Source organism: Phaenicophaeus curvirostris, chromosome 11 (genome assembly GCF_032191515.1).
Source record: "Phaenicophaeus curvirostris isolate KB17595 chromosome 11, BPBGC_Pcur_1.0, whole genome shotgun sequence".
Lineage (NCBI taxonomy): Eukaryota > Metazoa > Chordata > Aves > Cuculiformes > Cuculidae > Phaenicophaeus > Phaenicophaeus curvirostris.
The window spans coordinates 15,149,286-15,172,538 of NC_091402.1; the positions used below are offsets into that span (position 1 = coordinate 15,149,286).

Genomic DNA, 23,253 nt, shown 5'->3' on the forward strand with positions numbered 1-23,253 from the left:
GAACCCCACGAGCCCCCGGTACCGACCTGGCGTCCTGCGGCGTCCGGCGCGCTGTCGGGGCCGAGGTTGGGGGTGACGGCGGCGTGGGACTCGGTGGCCCCCAGGCTGGGTGCGCAGAAATGAGCCGGGGCGATGGCGGCGATGGGATGGCGGTGGCCAGTGGCCCCCCTTTTTCCCTGCGCACGATTCTTATTCAAATGGGCTGCCCGCTGAAAGGGACGGCGGTCTCCAGGCTACGGGAATGTCACTGCCGATTCCTTCTGCCTGGAGGCCCCCGCTGCCCGCCCGTCCGCCGCGGCCACGCGGGCCAGGCGTCGGCAGCCCGGGCACGCCCCGAGCCTGGCGGCACCACGGGCCCCAACGTGGAACAAAAGGGCGGCTCACGCGCCAGCGAGCCAACGGCGCCACGTTCCCCGGGCTCCTGGCGCCGCAGCCGCTCGCGGCCAGGTGGATGGGACACGATGGCAGGATGGGCGCCTGGCATTCCGGGAACCAGCTGGCTCAGCTGCGTGTGGGGCTGCGGCATCGCTTTTTGCCCCATGGTGGAGACACCAGCAGGGCTAGGCGAGAACCCAACGGCAGCTCATCCAGGCACAGCCACGATGCTGCTGGCTGGGCACGTCCCTGCCGAGGAACCCAACCCTCCCCACCACCAGGGCACCCTGGGCAAAGTCCAGCACATTCCAGCCCCAGGAAGCGCGCTGCAGGCGCGGGGGAATCCAGCCTGTTTCCCCGAGGGACCCCACAGCCCCCTCCTTGTGTGCCGCCTTGTGCTGGCTGCCAACACCAAGCCCGTGCCCGGGACGGGGCGGTGAGCCTGGCGCTGTGCCGTGCCCGGGGCTGTGCCATTCCCAGGGCTCCACGACAGATGCAGAGGCTCCTACCTGTGCCCACGGGGCCCAGCGTGCCAGGCGGGCAGCCGTGCCCCGGGTGGGCTGCGGAGTTGGCCAGCTCAGCCTCGCCAGGCTCAGGTCGGACTCGGCCGCTGTTCCTGGAAGAGGGCGGCCGGTGTCTGTCTCCTCCTCCAGCAGCCGTGCCAGGCGAGGGGAGGGACTGCCCACACCGAGTTCTACCCAAGGTGAGGCAGAGCCAGGTAGCAGCTGGCGGTGGCCCACGCGTGGCACGGTGGTGCCCAGGGCGGCTGGCACACAGCCTCCCCGCAGGGCTGCCGTGCCCAGCTGAGCGGCACGTGGGGCTGCCAAGGCAGCTCGGCCGTGACTCGCCCTGCACCGCACAGGCTCGTCTGTGTCTGTTCGGGGCACGTCTCCAGCATCGGTACCGGAGCCCCAGGGCGGCGTGGCAGCCAGCCACGCTGGGTGGATCCTGCCCCCCGTCCCGTGCTTGCACCATCAAGCAGGTCCCCACTCACCCCGCACCAGTCGGTGCTGCCGGGGATCCTTTGGACCAGGAGGGCCAAAGCTGGAGGCCCCAGAGCCCTGCGGGGAGCACGGTCACACACCGGGTTGGGCTCGACAGAGACCTCGCTGTCATGCGGGGAAGGTGCCTTTTATTAACCAAGGCCGAAGGAAGGAAGAGGAGCTGCGTGCATCCCACGCCGAGGCCGTGCTCCGGCCGTCTGCTGGCAAGCAAGGTCACAGGCAAACAAAACAGCAGCTCTGGCCATGGAGATGCCAAATTCCATGCCCCCAGGGATGCCCTGACACAGCCCAGGCTGGTCTCATGCATCCCGGTGGGTGAGGGATGCTGTGGACAGCCCTGCCAGCACCCCATGTCGAGCTTTCAGCAATCACTGGGAAACGTGGAGAGCGAGCCGGGCTGAGCTCAGTGAGGCTCTCGCAGCCCAGGTTGGTGGCACCACAAGCTCCTCAGCTGAGAGCTGGCAGATGAGCTGATAAAGATTCATTAGCACTGGCCAGTGTGTCTGTATCATCACAGGGATCTTGCCAAGCAAACCTTATCTAAGGAGATCCAAAGCGCCTGATAAATAAAGGTGACTGTAACAGGATCTCTGGCCTTGAAAAGCAAGGTAAAAATGGGAGGGAGGAATCCTCAGCATGATCTGAGAGTCAAGCGTGGAGTCCCAGTCCGTGTCCAGGTGCCTCCTGGCTACCCTGAGGGCTGCTATGACTTCCCATCCCAACCCCCGACCCCTCAGCTGCCCCAGGCTGAAGTGGCCTGTGTCCACCCGAGGAGATGACACAGCCAGGGGCAGCTCTGCTGCCTGGAGATCTGCCAGCAGCTCCACCGCAGCCCTCCCTCACCAGCGTTTCAAAGCTGCTGAGCATCTCCTGCTCCCTCAGGCACCCGTGGCCTCAGCTCCACCAGCTCTTTTCAGTAGTGATCAGAGCGCTTTTGCCACGATCAGCAGAGCGTGCGGCTCAGAGGAGCAGCACTGGGAACCAGCAGCGCTTGCTGCTTTGGGGCACACAGAGGAGGGGTCCCCCAGTCCTCAGCAGAACCCCCAAGCTCCTAGGGCATCTGCTCACGCCTGGCCAGCCCCACTTGGACCGACTTCAGCACACTCAGGGGGGTGGCCAACGCTTCCCTGAACATCCTCACGAGCTGGAGAACCACTTAAACATTTCCCTTCCCAAGGAAGAAGCTCCGGCACCACAGCCAGTGTCTGCCTGGGGCCATGGTCCCACCACTGTTAGTGCCGGGTCAGCGCACCGATGGCCCCACGGCACAAACCGGATTCAGATCACACGCCGGGGAACAATGGCATTTCTGATGAAGCAGCCAGCCGTGGGGACCCGGCCGCAGGGTCCCGGCTGCAGAACGGGCAGATCCAGAGCCAGAGGGTGGGCAGCACAGCACCGACCTGGCACATTTCTAGGAACTAACCTGCAACGTGGATTTACGCCAGTTTACACCAGTGGCACTCGTCTGGAGTGCTCCTCATCCCAAGTCAGGCATTCCTTAACAGGGCTTGGGTAACCCCAAACCTCACTGGGGAGACTGGGAAGAAGAGATGGTGATGGGCTCCAGCTGAGCGTGCCCCACGCAGCCGCCAGGCAGACGGGAGATGCCGTTCCAGGGAGCTCACAGGGCGCTGGGAGGAGCAGTCTGGCAGGGCCCAAAGAAAAGCTGGACACGCTGGGTGGTTCTGAGCACCATTTTACTGAAAGGCTGGACACCTGCTAGGACTTCATAACAAAAAGTTCACTTCATTTAGGAAAAAAAGACAGTCTGGTTTTTGTCCCATTCCCTCTGAAGAGCAGAACAATAGTAACGCTGTCTTTTCATTAAACAACGCCATTCCAAAATATACAACACTGAGTGTGGAGCCCAGCCTCATATTAAACACTAAATATTAATATAGCTTCAGGAACATTCTACACAAACAAATGAAACAGTAAAAAGTTCACTCAAGAACAAGATGGTCAAGTTGCTGTAAATTCACCATACAAAAGTTTGTTACTCGCCCTCCCACAGGCTGCAGTTGCTGTTCCTCGGCCATCGCTAGGGACACCGGAATGCCAGGGGACAGTCCGAGCTGGAGCACATCAGTCACACTGTGGTGTGGAGACAGTTATCCCGAGACGATGGCTGGTGGAGATGAACACAAGGGGCCGGGCAGTGCCCACCCAGAGCCCCCACGTCCCTCAGAGCGGCTGTTGAGCCTCTGCTTGGGAAACGCCACCCCTCACAAGTGCTGCACTGGGAACCAGGAGGAGGGAACAGCGTCATGCTCTGCACCTTCCCCACCACGAACACCACCGAACACCACCAGACGTTTCATCCCGTCCCAGGCGGAGCAGGGGCAGGAGGGGAGGTATTTCTGGGGTAGCTTTGCAGCACCTTCTCATTTACAACAGCGCTGCGTGCCTGACTGCGTCTGTGGGAATCACCAGGCTCTCACAGAGGCTGCATGTAGCAACAGGAACGGAAAGGGCTAATTAAGACAACAAGCAGAGAGTCCCAGACGATAATAAGGCCTTTAAGGCACTCCCCGGGACAAGGCCTAATGACTTTCAAAGGGGAAGGTATTTCAGATGCTCACTGGAGAAAGTGCTACCTGCCCTGCGAGGGCATCCAAGGGTACAACTCAGCACACATGGGGTGGGGAGCTCTGTCAGCTGGGGAGCAGCTTACTTCCCCCACAGCCACCCGAGCAGGGTCACTTTGTGCGAATGATGAAGGACAGAAACCAAGGGTCAGGAGGGGCACCTGCTCCAAGAGGGCGCCCCATTGCCCGTGCTCCAGAGCCTGCAGCAGCAGTGCCTGTGTGGTGCTGCCAGACAGGGCAGGACTGGCTCCCTCAGCCGGGCAGGGACAGAGTGGAGGCAGGGCTATGGCATGCCAGACACTTCCCTGTTTGCTCATCTCCTCCTGCAGTGGAAGCTGGCCAGCCAGGTGCTGCTGGTGTCTCTGGTTTCCCCTAATCCTAGTTCCTCACTTTTTCACCACACCTCCTTGGTCTTCCTAAGCAAACTGAGTGGTCTTGACCTCAGCACCACGGCTTTGGAGGCAGCAGTTGGCCAAGCTCCAAGTGCCAGCAGTCTCACACCTAAGGACAGGATTCACTTGACACTCAGGGCTGACCTAGGAATGAGGGCTGGCTCTCCTGTATTTTGGGACAAGCTCTCTGCTCAACCAGCCAGCGAGGCACCTGGCACCTTCCTAATGGCACCCAGCTCCACGCAGGAACAGGCTGTGAGGAGGGGAAAACCCAAGCGTGGTGCTTCCTAGCACACTGTCCCAAACAGGAGGGCCTGGGAACAACCTGCCCTGCTGCCCTCTCCACAGATGCTGCCAGCCTGCAAAGCCAAGGGCTGCAGCACCATCAAGAAGGTGCAAGGTGCCCGAACAGCCCTCCTCTCCTCAGGCCACTTCAGATCCTGGCAAGCCATCCCCATTTGACCGCAGGAGCAAACAGGCCAGTGGCATTCTGAACTGAAACAGAAACTGTCACTTCCACACAAACCAACCAACCTGCTTGAGCAGCAGGTGCTCCACACAGCTCACCAAGGACCCTGCCAACCACAGCCAAAACACAGATTCTCCCACCGCAACCTGCTCTCCTGCCTGGGAAGCTGCCCAGCTCACATCAAACTGTGCAGCTGCAGCAGAGACAAACCTGCTCTCCAGCCCCACACCTCCTTTGTGCCATGGCCAAAGGCCCAGCTCCCAGCCAAGGGCAGGGAACGTGAACCCAATAGGGAATAGCAGCTGGAGGGGCCGCCTGCTTCCACAGTCTTCCCTTGAACACAGCACAAGCCACAACTGAAATGGCCCAAATTCTGTGCTCAACCCCCAAAACTCCAGCTCCTGCCACAGTTGGAGCCAGGGAACTTGCACCGGCTCCACCAGCAGAGAAGTGCTGCTGGTGTACGAGGGTGGATACACAGCAGAACCAGGCCAGCTGTGGAGCAGGGCCATGGAGCCAAGTGCACAGCATCACCCACCTTTGCTGCTCTGCTCCCAACTTCCCTGCAACGCTCTTCCCTGGCGACTGGCCAAACTCTGAACAAGGAACATCAGGCAGCGAGGGGCTCAGCCCACCAACCCCCCGGCCCTGTGAACAGGAGCACTGCAGGCTGGGCAGGGGATGCCCTGCTCTGAGCAGGGCCTGGCTACACCAGTGCTCACAACACTCCACAAAGCACATCTCCTTCTCGCATGGAAATACCACCAGTGGGCTAAAAAACAGGAGTAACAAAACTATCCCATCTTATTTCGCAGAAAAGTGCTTAAGAAATGGCGTACAAGGATCGCTACAGCAGCTGGCTCTGGGGGCATACAGATGGTGGGGAAGCAGCAGTACCGTGCTACATGGCTTGCAGGGAAGAGGCCAAGGAGAAACTTCTCCAACTGAACGCAGTGGCAGAAGGTGAAATATGACCACAGTGGACATGAGCTTTGAAACATTTCTACCAATTAACAATGTGATTTCAACTAGTATCTGATGTCGGCTTCCCTCTCAGCTGCCTGCTGGACAAGCTGCTCTCCCCACGGATTTTGCTGACAGACATCTGAAGCATGCAGGAAGCTCAAGGACCTTGTCTGGTGCAGGCGAAGCATAAACTCTTCGCTTCTTGGCAGCTGAATAAAAGGAGAAGTTATTTCCACAAACGCAGTTAGAAGAACAGCCCTTTGACCACAGGCTGAATCATTTCTCAAAGTGACAGTGGCACAAATCCATGCGGTAAAAGCATTCCTAAGGGAGTCTCTAAAGCTCTCGGTTGTCACGGTGCCCAGAAACAGCGTAGTCCAGGTTAGGCACTTGGATGAATTCAAAGTGACTAACACAGAAACAGGTCTGAACAACCTGCACACAGCACGCTCAGCAGAGACCACAGCACTCTAGGCAAAGCATTTTTAAGTACCTCACCAGTTAATGCTGCACAGTTGCCTGGAAGGCAAGCGTCACGCTGGTGTCACAGAATAACAGGGTGGAAAGGGACTTCTGGAGGGAGATCTCTGGTTAAATCAGGTCTTAAGCAGGTCTGGTTTGACCAAGCCAAACCCCTCATCTTTCCTAAACACCAGACAGCAGTGTCCACAGCACAGTCCCTTCTGCAGCCTCCTGCACAGCAGCACTGAAGGCCCAGGATGCCAGGAGCATCTGCACCCGGCCACGAGATGAAGGACGGCAGAGCCAACCACCAACAGGCTGCAGGCCCCGCGTCTGCCAGCACTGGATGACAGGCAGCAGTTGCTGACATTGGCACATTTACAGCCCCCCTGGGAATAACAAGCTGCTATCCTTCCAGCCAAGTTCCCAAATCACCCGTGACAGGAAAGAGGAGACGTCAGGAGGACATAGAATGAAGCTCTGGTGCTCAGAAGCTCAGGGGCCCTGTGGTTTGTGAGAGATGTGCACAAGAGCTGAGAGAGACTGGAGTGATCACGGGCAAGTCCCAGAGCAGAGCTTTGGGGTGATTGCTTCCCTGGCAGGAGCCTCAGTGACACTAAAGCATTTCTAATGCACGCCTTTCAGAATCACAGAATCATTTAGGTTGGAAAAGACCTTTAAGATCATTGAGTCCAACTGTAAACCTAACAGAGACGACCTCTTGCTGGTGGCCTGGGAAGGCCACTGAGTGAGCAGTCACTATTGTTTGCAGAACTCAGCTCGGTGCCAGCAAAGGACGGCAGCGCTCAGGTAGCAAGTTCTGCAGAATGTGCTATGGAACAGTACAGGCCAAGTCCCTGACTGGCAAAGATGCTTGCTGTGAAAGACAAGGTGATGAAGAAGAGCAAGGAGGCAGGCAGCAGGGCAGCTAAGGGAAGAAACACACCAAAGAGGAGGGATGTGGCCTGATAAACTGGCCTCAGGTGCTCAGCTTCCTGCTCAGGCTGAAGGAAAAGCAACCTCAGCCTGAGTTCAGCCTTGTTGATGCATGGTTGTTTTTCCCACTGGAGGCCAGGCGCTCAGCTGGGATGTCTGTGCTGCATGAGAGCTCTCAGTGCCCTTATAAGGGGCTGGGAACAGGGGAAGCCACTGAGCCGCCTGTCAGACAGTGATACTGCAGGCAGGAGTTCAGAGCCCTCCTCAGGAAACAGCCAGAAAGAGAAACTCCAGTACGAGACTTCAAGACCTAGCATTTGAGACCGTGGGAATGAGAAAGGACTGAAGGAGTGGGAACAAAAGGGACAAAGCAATTTTTGGCCGGTTAACAGTGATGGAGGGCCCCTGTTCCTTCCTCCAACATCATGTCAGGACAGGGAACTCTCTGCCAGGGCATTTTAAAACACAGGAGCAGAAGGAAATACTTCTTCCTCCTCTGCAGCCAACCAGCGGCATTCACAGGTCAGTCTCAAACACTGCAAGTTATGATCTCTGACAGCAGCTCAGATACGCACAGTAAAACCACAGAGAACTCAAGAACATGACTCAGAGTCTGCAATAATCCTCCAAGAGAGAACCACCACCCTGCTCACAGCACTGTGATACCTGGGTGAGGGGAGAGAACCCTGGTTCTCTCACTCCCTCATGAACCTCCCCTCTCCTCTCCGCGCCATGGCTTTCCTCTCTGAGCTCTCAGACACTGACCCCTTTTACAAAGCGCTGGAATCCAGCCAAGTGCTAGGGAGGGGCTGAAACACAAAGATCCGGGGGTCCCCGGGGAGCTCATCTCTTCAGCCAATGTCCACAGAGATTACTAGGTCAGAAAGGGGTATTTTGAGCTGGTGAAAGAATGAGTGGATTACTGGCCCGCTGCCGCAAAGATCTGAACGTACAGTCGCGTAAAGAGCCATGTCCGTGCCTGTCCTGACACTGCTCCCTCTCTCCAACCCACCAGGTTCTGCTTTTGCAGTATTCCAACACAGATCATCTCATCGCAGGCTATCCCTCCCAGGTGATGCCTGCAGCACCGACCACTCCAACACGTTTCTCCTGGAGTCTGCGAATCCTCCCCTGCGGAGAGCAGACCCAGGCGTGCAGTCTGCGTTCAATTCTCACAGCGTATCCCAGGCACAAGAAGGCTAACGCAGCCTGGCTGCAGCGGTTCTGCAGTGCCTCCTGGGGACAGTCAGAGCCTGCGCTCTGGGAGCTTTCACACCTGCCACACACCTTCTCACAACATCCCACATGGCACAGCAAAGCCATCACCCATTCCAACACGGTGCCGGTTTCCCTTCCTACTGCTTCACCCCCACACAATGACAGAAACTCTCCACGTTTAAGTGCTGGCATACAGCCTCTCAGCTCTTCCGCTTTTCTGCTTTAATTCAGGCTCAAGCATCCCCTCCGAAAGCTGGGACCGGCAAGGTGAATCTAATACATTCAAACACATCCTGTGTCTTCTCTACCGGCACCTAGAACCTCCTCCTGAAACACCCAGCAACAGCAAAGCAGCGACATGGTGGGGAAACTTTCTGCAATTCTTATAAACAACTCCAGCTCTTCGGCTCCAACAGTCACAGTTCGTGTTCTACCTTTGCACCTGGGACACAGGAAAGTGAAGCAACACCATGTTCCGAGGAGGAATCGCTCCTTGGAGGCTCCATGAGCTCAGAGCTTCTGCTACCAACGAACAGAGGAGGCACCTAGAGATGTCAGGCAGACTTGCCCCGTAACACTCCCCGACTCTTATGCAGAGGTAATACCGAAAACATGATTAAAACTATAGTTTATAAACTGTTAGCCGGTAATTCTCCAAATAGCTTGGCATTTCTGGAGACAAATGAGCAGCTCTAGCTCTGCCTGCCTCTGAGCTGCTCCAGAGAGCCCAGAACAGGCTGTCACAACACTGAATCACAGAGAAATCCTGGCACCTCTCAACAAAAGACTGAGTGGAGGGGGAACAAAAGCTATCAAACCCAATCCCAGAGGGATGGAGAAGTGCATCTTCCCACAGTTCCTGGGCTATATGCACATCTATGGATATATAGACATACAAAGTTATAAAATCTGATCAAAATAAAACCAGTAAATGTACAGCTTGAAAAAGAGCAATATCACAGTGCATCAATGTCATGATAAAGTCCCGTGTTCTCCCCCTGCCACGGCCTGCTTGGCTCGCCGCAGGCGAGAGTCACCATCCCACATTCCCAAAGAGGGTGGTTTGTATTTCTGCAGTCAGTTCTGCATAGCAGTGGTAAACAGGCAGAAACAGCACGAGAGCCGGCTGCTCCGTCTGCAGGTTCATTGGTACAACGTCACCAGACACCAGAGACCCACAGTCACTCCTAAACTTCTCCACGCTCTGCCCCCAGGATCGTATTTTTAGTTATGAAAAAAGTGACATAGTGAAGAAACTCAGGGGACGCTGTCAGAGTGGGACAAGGGCTGAATTCGGATCACAGGGGACAAGTTGACCCTAAGAATCTTCTGTGCTCTCCTCCTCACTTCATCGTCAGAGGAAGAGTTGCCCACCTTGATGGTCCGGAATTTCAGCAGGTTTAGAGTACTCCGAGCCCGTCGAGATTTATTTTGCACAGGAATGGTTTTTGCTTTCTTCCTCTGCGGTGCTTCTCTTGACTCTGTAGCACTTCTCCTCTTCTTCCCAACGCTCTCCTGGAAAATGCTGCTGTCCTTCCACTCTGTTTTTCCCACCTGAGGTTCCTTACCTTTGATTTTCAAGGTCTTGGACTGCAGTGCGGTGCTGCAGCCGTGGGACGAGCTGCCTGTAATTCTCCCGTTGAGGACTCCCGAGGCTTTGCAAGCATTGCTCTCCTGCAACACTCCACCCTTTGGTCCCTTCGGAAGATTTAAAGTGAGGGTGGCAGAATCTGGTGCTTTCTTTATCGAACGCTTGTACCCCTTAACTTCTGTTATTTTAGTGGTCTTGCCCGAAGAAAACTGCCTCGGTGGACTCGAAGCTTTGAGGAGTTTGAGGTCTGAGGGCGAGATCCCAAGACGCCCTTGCGTGTAGTTGGACTCCAAACAGGACACGGTAGTTTTCAATGGCACCACAGCTTCCAGAACCACTGAGAGTCTCATGGCTGGATACACGTCAGGATACACGCCTGCAGGGAAGCCCACTGCCGCGGCTTTGGATGTGCTGGATCTTGTCTGCTTCAAGGAGCTCAAGAGGAGATTTGTGGAATCCCCTTTAGAGATGGGCTGAGCAGTGACTTTCGAAGCATTCATCGAAACACTAGTTGGAGAAGCAGACACCTTTGCCAAGGCTGCTGTGTTTCTAGCTGGACTCTTAGCGGACTCGGCAGCACTGGTGCAGCTGTGCCGGGTGCTCTCTTGTGTCGGGCTTGGTGTGTCTGCTGTGCAGGAGCTGTATCCGTACACATCCTTACTCCTCAGGATGGTGGGCCGGTAGCCCTCGTCCTTCAGGCCCTGAATGAAGGCCACCAGCTGGGTCTCTGTGCTCGAAAGGTCCTTGGACACAGGGTTGAAGACTCGGAGGGCTTCCTCCAGCACTTTCTGTCCTGCAGAAGAAATTCTCGACCAGGAATGGACAGCTTTTTCTTCCACATCGCTCACTGCAATATTCATGGCATTAGGCAAGCAGGGGCTTCAAAAAGGTCCAAATTACTGGAGAAACAACGCTTGACACCTCAAAAGGGGAGAGAAGACAGTTAGCTTACAGCAACTGAAATCACCTCACATTTTCAAGTGGGGACCTGAAACCATTAAGCCCAGGCATGGCTACTCACAAACTGAGCATAACCCAAGTCCGAGGCACCACCAAGAAAATCCCATCACTAATTTCTCTCTGAAGTAAAACTAAAACTTCACTCACAGAAATAGCCTCAAACCTAAACAAAGACTTCAAGGCAATCCCAACCAACCCATCCCAAGACGTAGGGTTCCAATGAAAGGCTCCTAGTTTCTCAGTGAAATCTGCAGCTCATTTCCAGTTCAAGTTCGACATGGCCCAGCTCCAGGTAATCAGAGCTCATTTTCTCTTCATTGAACTCTCTCCCTGTGCACAAACTGAGAATACCACAATCAAGCCATCTCAACAGCAAGCAGCCTGAGCACCTCAAATCTATCCCAGCTTCACTGTCTATTTTCCAGCTTCCTGATTCTGCTCAAAAATCGATTTTGAGTTCTTGCCAAAGAGGCACCATCCTCCTGAAGACCTGAGAGCAGCGCCGGAGGCTATTTCAGTTTGCGCTTCACTGATGCCAAACGCTGTGACAAGGCCACACTGCTCCTTGCTGCTTCCTTGTTTGAACAACAGTCTGCAACTCGCTGTCACAGCAAACTGGTGTTGATCCAAGGGCATTCACTGCCAAGTGAGGAGGAAGCAGGAAATTCAAGCAGGGCAGTATGAAGGAAATGCACATCACTGGGACAAGTGTAACAGTGGCCTTGAGGGAGAACCCTGGGATCACGCTCAGGGCACTATGCAGCTGTCTGACCAGGACAATAGCACTATTGCTTTAAATAAAAAACAATAGGCACCGAAGAGCAGTCCAGGCTGGGCTTTGTCATGCACCCAGATCCTCTCACGCTGAGCTGTCAGCCCCTCACACTGACCTGGATATTGTGCTGAGAAGTTATGAATTTTTTGGTTTCATGCTACCTCTCAAAACATTAAAGAGGATTCAGTGAAAAATCCTTTTCAGGAAAATGCAGAAGGCATCAAAGACACTATCAGAGAGGGCAGTGCACAGGGAAGAAAGCTGTGATGGAAAAGTTAGCGCCTGAGGAGAGCAAGGAACTGTTTTGTGTCCGATCTTTCAGAACTCATAGAGAACAGGCACAAGCCAAAAGCCACGGCAGAAGGGGAAACACAGGTCAGCAGGGGGGTAAGAGCCTCCACATGACGGACTAATCTCAGTCAAGTGTTCTGTAGACGTCATGGCAGAAGAGGGATTTGGAGGAGGATAATGCAGTTGTTGTGTGACACGTGGGGGATCTCCCACAGAGGAGGGGAGGCAGGCAGGGAAATGCTCCAAAAGAGCTGCAGCTGGTGTCAGCAGACAGTGCTAAGATTTGCCACCTCCAAAATGAGCATGCAGTAGCAAGCACAGAGAAGCCAGCAAGGATGTAAAACTTAATTCTGGGCTGGGAGAGAGGGAGAAGCCAATGGAGAAGCACAACTAACAACGTCAGTCTTTTGCCAAGTTCAGGCTGCCGCAGGCCCAGGAGCAGCCGGGACACTTTACGAGGTGAATAACCCTGGTGGTGTCGGACAGAGAGACTACGACATCTCACTGGGAACAGGACATCTCAACATCCATCCGCCCGGTCCCGTTTAGTACCGTGCAAGTTGCAGCAGGTGCAGAGGGCGGCCCTAAGCCGGCAGACCCACAGGCAGCCGGTCCTCCCCACAGCAACCTTGTTCACTTGACACGCTAGGTGACGCCGTGCCCTGCCTGGCTGCGGTGCCCCGGGCCCGGCGCAAGGCATCGGCAGGGCCCTCACGCGAGCCTTGAACGGAGCTCCGGGAACGGGGTCTGCTGCGCTTCACGAGTGCGGCGGAGGGGCCGGCCGGCTGCGGGCGGGGCCCCGGGAGAAAGGGGCGGGCGGGAGGGCTCGGCGGGGCTCAGCTTCTCCTCCTGCCCCTCCTCGGTGGAGGCGCTGCTGCTTTCCAAGCGCCCCTCTCGCCCGCCCCTCCGCAGGCCCGGTACGGCGGGGGCGGCGGGCGCCGCTCTGCGGGGCGGTGATTGGTGCAGACAGCGCGAGCGGCCCCACCGCTCGGCCCCCGCCGGCTCCCGGGCCCGGGGTGGGGGGAGAGGGAGGGGCGCGGGGCGGGGCTCTCAGCGCCGCGGCTCCGCCCCCATGGCCCGGAGGCCGCCCCGCCGGGCGGCTCGGCAGCGCCCTCGCCCGGGAGCGCGGGGCCCGGGCAGCGCCGGCCCCAACCTACCGGCCGCCGCCAGACCCGTACACGCCGCCTCGCCGCCACCGCCGCTCCAACATGGCCGCCCGCGGGGCCCCGGAAGCACCGCCTACTTCCGCTTCCGCCCCCCCGCGCTCGGCCCCGCCCCCGGGGCGCGCAGGCCACGCCCTATCTACTGGCCACGCCCACCGAACGCACCGCCTCTTTTTGGCCACGCCCCTTTGGTTCGCCCCACGCGCGGAGCGGGCTCGGCCCCGCCCCCGGGGCGGTCAGGCCACGCCCCCACCGTTGGTCACGCCCCCTCCCTGCTCCTTGCCCCTCGGCCACGCCCCCACGGGAACGTCGACCACTGACTCCGCCCCATATTGGCACCGCCTCTTCTCTGACCACGCCCCATTAGTGCTTTGACCACGCCCCCTTCCGACCACGCCCGCATCGCGAATGGTCACGCCGCGTCCTGGCCCCGCCTCCTTCACCTGACCCCCGCCCCTTCCCCTGGCCCCGCCCCCCCTCGGCTCTCCCTCTCGGTGCCGGCAGGGGGCGCTCGGCGGCGGAAGCGCCGCGGTTCCCAGGTAACGGCCGGCGGCGGGGCCGGTTCCGGGGCGATGAGCGGCGCGGGCGGGCGGCGGCTGGTGCTCCACGTGGACCTGAACAACACGGTGGTGGCGGCGGACGCCGTGTCCGGGCAGGGCCCCCGCGCGGCGCTCAACACCTTCCTCACCACCGTCACCTGGGGCCGCACCGGGACCGCCGGTGAGCGCGGGGGCCGGGCGGGCGGGGCCGTGGCGGGGGGGGCGGTGTCGGCGGCTGAGCCCCCTCCTGTCCCGCAGGCGAGTGGCAGTGGGCGAGCGACCGGCCCTCGCTCAGCGCCCCGTGCCCCGGCGCCCGCAGCTACTACAGCCGCCACGGCCGGGACCCCTTCTTCACCGAGGCGGGACCGGGCCGGTGCTTCGAGGGGCTCCACGCCCGCCACCTGCAGCTGCTGGAGTGGCCGGGCCAGCCGGACGACGTCTTCTCGGTGCGAGGGGAGGACGGCAAGAGCTACCACCTGCTCCTGCCCGCCTTCTTCCGCCTGCTCGACGCCCTGCACCGGGAACGGAGGCTGTTCTCCGTTATCTTCAGGTCCTTCGGCACAGACCTTCCCCGCGCCCTCCGGGCCGCCGGCTGCGCCCTGGCCGGGCAGCACCCCCGGTTCCCCGCCCTGCGGGACGTGGCGGTGAGTTGGCACCCCGAGAGCAGGCACAAACCTGGCCTCGGCGCTGGTGAAACCGTAGAATCGCGAGGTTGGAACGGACCCACTGGATCAGCGAGTCCAACCGTTCAATGTCCTGCTCCTGAGCCGCTCGGCCTTCCCGCTTTTAAAAGCTGCAGCGAGGAAATGCAGCCGGCGTCTCAGGATGAAGCTGTTAAGCAGGGCAGGGCACGTGTGCGGAGATTGCGGGTGTGCGGGGAAACGGTGGGTGGGAAAGGTCTCCTCTTGGGGTATCCCAGGTTGGACTGCCAGCCAGCGCCTGCTGCAGCATTGCAGGGCTCCCTGGCTCAGAGCCGATCCCAGACCCCTGGCAGCACACCAGGCAGGACGCTGGGAATGAGCTTCAGAAGCTGCTTCAGCTCTTCTCGAAGCGTTGACGGGGAACAGAGATTGGAACGGGGGCTGTGTGCAGCCAGGAGGTCATTCCCTTCCATCCCAAGGAAGGGATGGTTTTTGCTTGGGGGGTTCCACGCCTCCTCCTCTCTTCTCCCCAGCCCTGTCGTCTCACACTGCAGTCAGTGGTGGGGTGTTTCCACCCTGCTGTCTCTGCCAGTGCATGAAACAACCTGTCTGCTTTGGAAACCTTTCCTCTCCTGCTTTCCTGCAGCTCCCTGTGGACCTCACCCCTGGCCAGATACGCTGCAGCAAGCGTGAGGTGGTGCTGACAAAGGGAGCGGAGCGGTTGGCCACCCGAGAAGATGGAAGAAAGCTTTATGACTACTTCAGCTCCTTTGAGGGAATCGGAGGCTTCCAAGACCACTTTGACTGGTGAGAAACTGAGCACCGAGGAAGTGGATTGGGCATTTTCTGCTCTCCTGTGATTTTCTGACCTTCTTCCAGTCTTGGATAGCTCCTACTTTTGATGGTTTTGCTACTTATGTGATCCCCGTTTTGCCTCTGGGCAGCCTGATGGGACTCTCATATCTTTCTCCCAGTCGCCATCCCCTGGTGTACCTCCTGCTTCTCTCCAAACACCCCCTGCTTTGACACCTCACTGCAAAATGCTTTTCTTTTCTGGGAGGCAGCAGCTGGCAGAGGGACAGGACGATCTCCATCCTGCTTCCCTGGCTGACAGGGCTGCCCTGACCCTGCAGTGCAGCCTGGCCTGCGTTTACCCAAGAGCTGTCGTGCTCTACCCCTCCTGACTGCTCCTTGTTCCACTTGCTGTTTCAGGTGGGCCAGAAATAAGTTCTCTTCCCAGGGTGGGAAGCCCCTGTGGATCGATCCCCACGATCCCAGCATTCACCACATCTTCATAGACGACAACATCCGGCTGGATGACGCAGACACCATTGTTCATCCCCAGGTAGGCGGCTGAAGGGATGTCCTGACATCCTGACAGGGATGCACTCAGGGATGTCCCTGCTGAGGTCAGGCATGTTTTGTCCTCTTTGCTTGAGCGTGAGCCTGCAAAGGGGTGTCGAGGCGCAGCCCCAGTGTCACAGCACCCCATGACACCAGCATTGCTGCACGGGGCTGCCTGTGGGGAGGGGGAAATTGGCTGGCGGCAGAGAACAGCCGGTGCTGGCCGCTTGCGCTCGCTGCCGAGTGCCTCTGCTCTGCCGGCGTGAGTCAGCCCCGCTCCCAGCGGCAGCAGGCCAGCCGGCTTCGGCATGCGGCCGCAGCTCCTCTGTGGCACCGTATGGAAAGGAAAAGGGAATGTTTAATGCAGACGGAAACGTGCCTGGCAGTTGGACAACTGTTGGTGTTTAAACAAGAGCTGCAGCTCCACGGGCAAGCCTGAACCCCTGCCTGTTTCCATCCGGGAGGAGACAGCACAACGCGGGGAAGCCCGTGGCAGCCGCTGAGCGGTCAGCAGCGTTTGCCAGGCCGCTGGGGAGTGGGAGGGATGGGCTGCTTGTCAGCTATTCCCTTCCATACGAGCTCTCTCAGCTCATGGATTTCTAGCTGGTGGCAGGAGCTGTCGCTGCCCGGAGCAGACCTGTCAGGACCAGGCTTCGGTCTGTGCGGTGCCTGATTCAGGGGAATTGCTGTGGCTGGCTCTGCCGAGAGCCTGAGGCCCCTGTGCGTGGCAGCTGCTGCCTGCATCTCTGCAGCAGCTGGAGCGTGGCTCACGCAGCTCAGCTTGCTGCATTTCAGAGCTGGGTCGTTTCCCTGATCAAGTTGTTCCTCTCCTCACCATCTGTAGCCCCCGTGGCTGGTCAGTTGGGCTGCTCGGCTTCCTTGCACCGGCTGTGCAGCCAGCCCTGAATCACACACACAGGGTCAAGTTATGGTGGCAGCAGATCACCGGGGTCGGCGACAGAGCATCTCGCCAGCAGGGCTCATCCCCGCTGCCCGGACTTTGATGTCCTGCAGCCAGGATCACTAGGATGGATTCCAACTTCTTGCATCACCAGCTCCGCAGGACTGTCCCTGTGTCAGTGACAGTGATGAAGCAGCACAGGGAGGGAAATGGATTGCCAGGTGGCCTTAGGCAGAGCCATGGTAAAGGTCAGGTGAAATCCCTGTTCCCTCCTGTGCGACAGGCCATGGCAGCCAAAGAAAGACCCGTTCACTGGTTTTCCTGGGGTTGGCTGCTCCGCAGAGCCCATTCCTTAGGGGAGGCCTAGCTGTGTGTTGTGTTGAGCTGGTTCTGAGGCAAAGGAGCCTCATGGGAAGGAGGGGAAATCTGGAGAAACTTCATTTTCTGCCACTGGAGTGGAGCTGCGAGCCCCTGCCGTCTGCCATCGTCCTGCTTTGCAGGAGACTCAGAGCCAAGAGAAGGGCTCTGCGCTCCGGGCTCAGCCCTGGCACTGCTGCCTGCCGAGGCTGCAAGGGCTTCTGGGCGCTGCTCTCTCCCTGCAGGTGTTTTCGGAGCGGGGCAGCAGCACCCCCAGACGCGCTCCCACCTCGGAGCTGTACGATGTTTGCCTGGTGCAAACCAACCTGCTGGAGGCCATTGCCGACGAGGACTATTTCTTGCGCTGCGTGAGGAGGTGTGAGGAGAACTATGACCGCTACCTGGCCTGCGCCGAGAAGGACACCCCAACCCAGCAGTGGGATGGACAATGACAGCACGACGAGGGGCTCTGGACTGGGACACTCTCTGGTTCCCGGGCTGGGATCGTCTCTCAGTCCTACCAGGACCCTCCATGCCCAAATGTCTTAGAAGCTTATGCAATGGGATCCGTGCAGGAAACGGCTTTCCTTTCCTTGGTGGCACCGTGGCGGGCAGGAGCCATGCCAGTACCTGTTCATGCATCCCTTCCTGATGCCACGCCGGTACCCGTTCACACATCCCTTCCCATCCCACACCAGTACCCATTCACACATCCCTTCCCATCCAGCTGGTACCTGTTCTCACATCCCTTCCCATCCCACACCCGTACCCGTTCACACATCCCTTCCCATCCCAGCCGGTACCCGTTCACGCATCCCTCCCCATCCCACACCGGTACCCATTCACACATCCCATCCCACGCCGGTACCCCTTCACGCATCCCTTCCCATCCCAGCCAGTACCCCTTCACGCATCCCTTCCCATCCCAGCCAGTACCCGTTCCCGCATCCCTTCCCATCCCAGCCGGTACCCGTTCCCGCATCCCTTCCCATCCCAGCCGGTACCCGTTCCCGCATCCCTTCCCATCCCAGCCGGTACCCGTTCCCGCATTCCTTCCCATCCCAGCCGGTACCCGTTCTCGCATCCCTTCCCATCCCAGCCGGTACCCGTTCTCGCATCCCTTCCCATCCCAGCCGGTACCCGTTCTCGCATCCCTTCCCATCCCAGCCGGTACCCGTTCTCACATCCCTTCCCATCCCAGCCGGTACCCGGTGCGGAGCGGGTGCTGGGATCAGCGGGTGTTACCGGGGCCCCGCCAAGCCCCGCGGGGTCGAGCTAGCGACACCGAGTCCCTTCTGCCTGTTTTTAAATCCGACTTTTCTATCTCGTCGCTGTAGCGAGTTCCCTGCCTGCCCTCTGCTCTGCCTCCCGGGGGCGCGGAGCCCCGTCCCGGCTCAGCCGCGGGGGCACCGGGGACACGGCAGAGTCCCGCGCTGGGGACGGGCGGGCGGCACCGGGGCGGCTGCGGCACCGCCCCCAGCGGCAGCGGGCGGGACCGGCACCGGGAGAGCGGCGGAGCGGGCGGAGAGGCGAGCGGGGAGCGGCGGGGCGGGGAGCGGGAGCCCCGGTAGGTGCAGCGGGAGCACCGGCGGGTCCGGGCTGGGCACCGGGGGGTCTGGGCTGGGCACCGGGAGCACCGGGCAGAGGGAGCCTGGGAGGTCCGGGATCTGCACCGGCAGCACCGAGGGGTCTGGGCTGTGCACCGGGAGCACCGACAGCCTGGGGGCTTCCAGGCTGTGCACCGGGAGCCTCGGTAGGTCCGGGGCTGTGCACCGGGAGCACCGGACAGAGGGAGCCTGGGGGTTCCAGGCTGTGCACCGGCAGCACCGGCGGGTCTGGGCTGTGCACTGGGAGCACCGGGAGCCTCGAGGGGTCTGGGCTGTACACCGGGAGCACTGGGCAGAGGGAGCCTCGGGGGGATCCGGACTGTGCACCGGGAGCCTCGGGAGGTCTGGGTTGTGCACCGGGAGCACCGGGCAGAGGGAGCCTGGAGGGTCTAGGCTGCGCACCGGGAGACCTGGTGGGTGTGAGTAGAGCACCCCAAGTTGCGGGAGCCCCGGTGGGTGCAGGCTGTCCGTCAAGAACCCCAGGTAGCAGAATTTTCGGTGGGTGCAGGCTGCATCAGGAACCCCAGGTAGCAGGATTTTCAGTGGGTGCAGGCTGTGCATTGGGAGCCCCGTGGAGCAGGAGCCCCGGTGGGTTTGGGCACCTTGGGGAACAGGGGCCCCATTGGGTGCAGGCAGGGAGCCCTAGAGAGTGGGAGCCAGGAGGGAGCGAGCAGGCAGCCTGAAGGTGCAGGAGCATTGGTGGGTGCCAGCTGGGAGCCCTGGGGACTGCGGGGCTGCGGCACTGCTGAGGGGAGCTGGTTGCTGTGGCTGTGGGGAGCCGTGGGTGCGCGGGCACTGACTGGGACGCTCTCCCCGCAGGAGGCGGTGGGCAGAGCCGGGCCAGCACCGACTCAGGCCGGATGGGCGACACGGCAGGACAAGGGCCCGGGGACCCCCAGGGTGGCTGAGCTGGCCCATGGCGGCGGGCGCGGGCGCCTTCGCGTGGGCCACCTTCCCCGCTATGCCCACACGGCGCGTCTACTGCAGCGCCGTGCACCGCGACGGGCAGCTCTTCGTGCTGGGCGGCTGCGGGAGTGGTGGGCGAGCCCTGGGTGCTGCCGAGGTGCTCGACCTCTCAGCCCAGCGCTGGACCGCCCTCCCGCCGCTGCCCACGCCGCGGGCTGGTGCCGCTGCCCTCGCCCTGGGCAAGCAGATTCTGGTGGTGGGAGGCGTGGACGCGGCACAGAGCCCCCTCGCCTCTGTTGAAGTCTACCACGTGGATGAGGGCAAGTGGGAGAAGAAGGCGGCACTGGCTCAGCCCTCCATGGGCATCTCAGCCATACAGAGAGGTGAGGCCGCTGGCGGGACTTTGCTGTGGGTACCTCTGCCGTCTGGAGAAGCAAGGATGCAGGGGCCAGAGATGCGCAGGTGGGATTTGAATTCTGCAGCTGCTTGGGATGCAGCTTGAGGGTTTTACACGGTAGCCAATCTTGCCACTTAATGGCAGGATCATGCATCTGCCCCAGCAGCCCCGTTGCAGCCCAGGGCTGGATAGTACAGAGTCCCTTGGGCACAGGAGCCACTTCTGGCTGCCTTGGCCAGGAGCACCTTGGTGCAGCTTGGCTTGGCATGCTGTACACCAGGCACGTTGCGATTCCTGCCCAAACTTTGCTGAGCAGCCTCTGAGCTCTGGCGCGCAGGCCGGCAGCCCAAGGGCTGGGGTTGGTGCTGTATGGGGTGCCCACATCTGCTCCTTCACTAGGGATGCTGAGGCATGGTCTCAGGTTGAAGCAGGGTGGGCAAGGCACAGGGGGTGGCAGGGCAGCAGTGAGAGCGGGCAGGGGTGCCGGCCACACCGGGAGCGAGAGCAGGATTTGGCAGCATGGCTGTGTTGCCATGGTGTCTCCAGGGAGATGATACTGTCGAGAATAATTAGAGCCAATGGTCTTGTGCTCCATTCTGCGCCTGAGGGATGGGGTGGAGAGAGGGTTGAGGAGGTCCCAGCAGGGTCAGGGCACTGCTGGGCTCAGGCCTGGCCATGGTTGCCATCCCCCTGTGATCCCCAGCCATGTCTGGCCATGGGGCTCAGCAGTACCCGTGCTGCCTGCCCTGGGGAGCATGGGGGTGCTCCCAGCCTCACAGTGATGCCCACTGCTGTCCCCACCTCTCTGCCTCCTCTTTTGCAGATGGAGCTGTCTATGCTCTGGGGGGAATGGGTGCAGACACCTCTCCCCAGGCGCTGGTCCGTGTCTACGAGCCGGCGAAGGACCACTGGCAGCCCCTGCCCTCCATGCCCACACCCTGCTACGGGGCTTCTGCCTTCCTGCAGGGCAACAAGATCTTCGTCCTGGGTAGGTGCTGCTGGGGTGAGCTGAGCTGAGCATCTCCCCATGCTCCTGCCCTCTCCCTCCGCTGCCTCCCCGAAATGGGGTGGTGACCTCATGCACTCCAGGGTGGCTCCGTGCTGCCCTTCCATCCCGGCACGGCAGCTGCCAGCCCCATCCTGCTTGCTGAGCCCGACTGTGATACTGGCTCAGGGCACTGGCAGCCACAGCATCTCCTCTATGCACAGGGGGCCGTCAGGGCAAGCTGCCTGTCACCGCCTTCGAGGCCTTCGACCTGGAGACGAGGAGCTGGACACGCTACCCCAGCGTGCCCAGCCGCCGCGCCTTTGCTGCCTGTGCCGTGGTGGATGGTGTCTTCTTCAGCCTGGGGGGGCTGCAGCAGCCAGGGCCGCACAACTTCTATTCCCGTCCCCACTTCGTTAACACTGTGGAGATGTTCGATCCTGTGCAGGGTGAGTTCAGGTGATGTGTTTGTGGGTGGTGTGGGAGCACACCCTGCAAGCCAGGATGCCTCCCTGGGGCTTGGTGAGGGGTGTCCATGCCCAAAGGACTTGGCTCATTCGGGCTTTGAGCATCAGCCCCTTGCACCCGTGGCAGGTCCTGCCCTTAGTTCCTGGGATGCTGTTAGCCCAGGTGTCTCCTGGCCTTGGTGCACAGAGATGCTTGCCCCATGGAGAGGAGCCCCAGTGGGTGATGTGCACATCTTCTCGCCTCCAGGTGCATGGAGCAAGCCAAGCCGTGCTGTCCGCATGAGGGAGAAGAGAGCTGACTTTGTGGCTGGCTGCCTAGGAGGAAGAGTGGTGGCCGTGGGCGGCCTTGGTAAGGCCAGAGGGAGGCTTGTGGCAATGTTCCCTTCTCCATCCTTTGTTGCACATCAGTGACCTGTGTGGCAGCTAGGAGTTCAGCTCTGCAAAACCACTGTGGTACTGCAACACCCTCAGCAGCTGTGTGGCCTTAGCTCTGCCCACTGTGTCCCTCCTGTGCCCCCTGAGGTCCGGGGGGACCCTACTGCCCTGCCCCACCAGCTGACCCCACTGAATTGCTTGCCCCTTTCAGCCGCTGTCCCGGTTCAGTGTGTGGTGTGCAGGGCTTGCACAGCCCACACCAGCTCAGCACCGCCACACAGGGCTGCAGCACCGCATCCCTCTCCCGAGAGAGCTGGGGAAAGGTTAAGGCTGTCACTCAGTAGCGGGGATGCAGCGGGGAGGGCTGCCAGGGGAGCCCAGCATCAGCCGCAGCACGCGCAGCCCGCAGTGAGGGCTGCCAGACCCCACCGAGCTCAGACGGGGTGATGCCACAGGGCAGGAGCGGGTGCTGGGGAAGGCGAGCGGTGCTGGCTGGATCCCTGCGGCATGGCATCGCTTCCAAGCCCTGCTGAGACTGCAGCTGCCTCCCCTTACTCCCTGGTGATGGCTGTGGGATGCTGGGGCAGAGCCCGCAGTGCGGCATCAGTGCCAGCAGCCCTTCCCGTGGGGATGTTACTAATCCTCTTGTGCCCCTGATAATTGCCTTTGGGACCACAGAGCTCCCGCAGCTCGGGGCCTTGGGATCAGCTGCTGCTAGGGGCTCTGGATGGGGCATCAAAGGAATGTGGAGGGGAAAGGCAGAGCCTGGGGTGTGGGGAAGGCTGCGGGGGTGCTGATGCCATCCCATCTCCCGCAGGGAACCAGTCCTGCCCGCTGGACTCAGTGGAAGGTTTCAGCCTCTCACGGAAGAAGTGGGAGCCACTGCCCCCCATGCCTACCGGCCGCTGCTCCTGCTCCAGCTGCCCAACGCCCAGCTTGCTCTTCGTCATCGGCGGAGTGGCCCAGGGTCCCAGCGGCGCCGTTGAGGCTCTGTGCCTGCGTGAGGTGCCCTGAGCAGGACCCCGGGGACAAGCCCTGGCCGAGCACCAAGTGCCTGAAGACGGGGACAGGGTGTGCACGCACCTGCACATGCAGATGACCGGGCTCTGGAGAGCTCCCATCCCGTAACGCCGGGCACCGGAACAGCCGTGGTTTCTTGCCATGCTTGGAAACCCCTCTTGGCTCCTGCACCACTGCAGCGGCAGAGCCCAGGGCAAAATCCTGCCTGGTGGGAGGGCTGTGGCTGCCAGCATGGAGGGAGCGGCGGTGGCAGCACTGTCGCTGGCCGCACTGCCCCGTTCGGCCCCGTCTGTGCTGTGGCATGTCCGTGCCATGTGTGTAGCAATGAGTGCTGTGTCGTCGTTAGACCCAGTCGATGTCTCATGTAGCACAGAGGTGCCCTGTAGCTCAGTGCCTAGGAGGTGACGTAGCACCTCAAATAAATGAAACATGTGGAATTTTACCCCGCTGGAGTTGTGTCATCCCTGGTTATCCTGCTCTGGGCAGGGATGTGATTCATTGAGGTGCTGGAGCGTGTTCAA

General features: G+C 60.1%; 3 protein-coding genes across 4 annotated transcripts; 2 read left to right on the forward strand and 1 right to left on the reverse strand.

The window, feature by feature from the left end:
• Positions 1 to 3,131: 3,131 nt before the first annotated feature.
• Positions 3,132 to 13,267, reverse strand: CCDC71 (coiled-coil domain containing 71). Of its 2 annotated transcripts, none has more exons than XM_069866312.1 (2): positions 13,188 to 13,267; positions 3,132 to 10,925 (listed from the first exon to the last, which is right to left on the reverse strand). In XM_069866312.1, exon 2 carries the CDS (start codon positions 10,862 to 10,864, stop codon positions 9,671 to 9,673), a length of 1,194 nt encoding a protein of 397 aa, XP_069722413.1. In that variant the 5' UTR covers positions 10,865 to 10,925; positions 13,188 to 13,267; the 3' UTR covers positions 3,132 to 9,670. The 2 variants fall into 2 exon arrangements, with proteins under 2 accessions (XP_069722413.1, XP_069722414.1); XM_069866313.1 differs by lacking the exon at positions 13,188 to 13,267 and adding an exon at positions 11,354 to 12,445.
• Positions 13,268 to 13,690: 423 nt separating this feature from the next.
• On the forward strand, positions 13,691 to 18,283 carry LOC138725042 (uncharacterized). Its single transcript, XM_069865537.1, has 5 exons — positions 13,691 to 13,913; positions 13,991 to 14,376; positions 15,020 to 15,180; positions 15,586 to 15,718; positions 17,221 to 18,283. The coding sequence occupies exons 1-5, from the start codon at positions 13,766 to 13,768 to the stop codon at positions 17,425 to 17,427; spliced, it is 1,035 nt and encodes a 344-aa protein (XP_069721638.1). The 5' UTR covers positions 13,691 to 13,765; the 3' UTR covers positions 17,428 to 18,283.
• A 1,089-nt stretch (positions 18,284 to 19,372) lies between these two features.
• On the forward strand, positions 19,373 to 23,174 carry KLHDC8B (kelch domain containing 8B). Its single transcript, XM_069865475.1, has 5 exons — positions 19,373 to 19,871; positions 20,709 to 20,873; positions 21,095 to 21,319; positions 21,585 to 21,686; positions 22,530 to 23,174. Exons 1-5 carry the CDS (start codon positions 19,499 to 19,501, stop codon positions 22,724 to 22,726), a joined length of 1,062 nt encoding a protein of 353 aa, XP_069721576.1. The 5' UTR covers positions 19,373 to 19,498; the 3' UTR covers positions 22,727 to 23,174.
• The last annotated feature ends 79 nt before the right edge of the window (positions 23,175 to 23,253 follow it).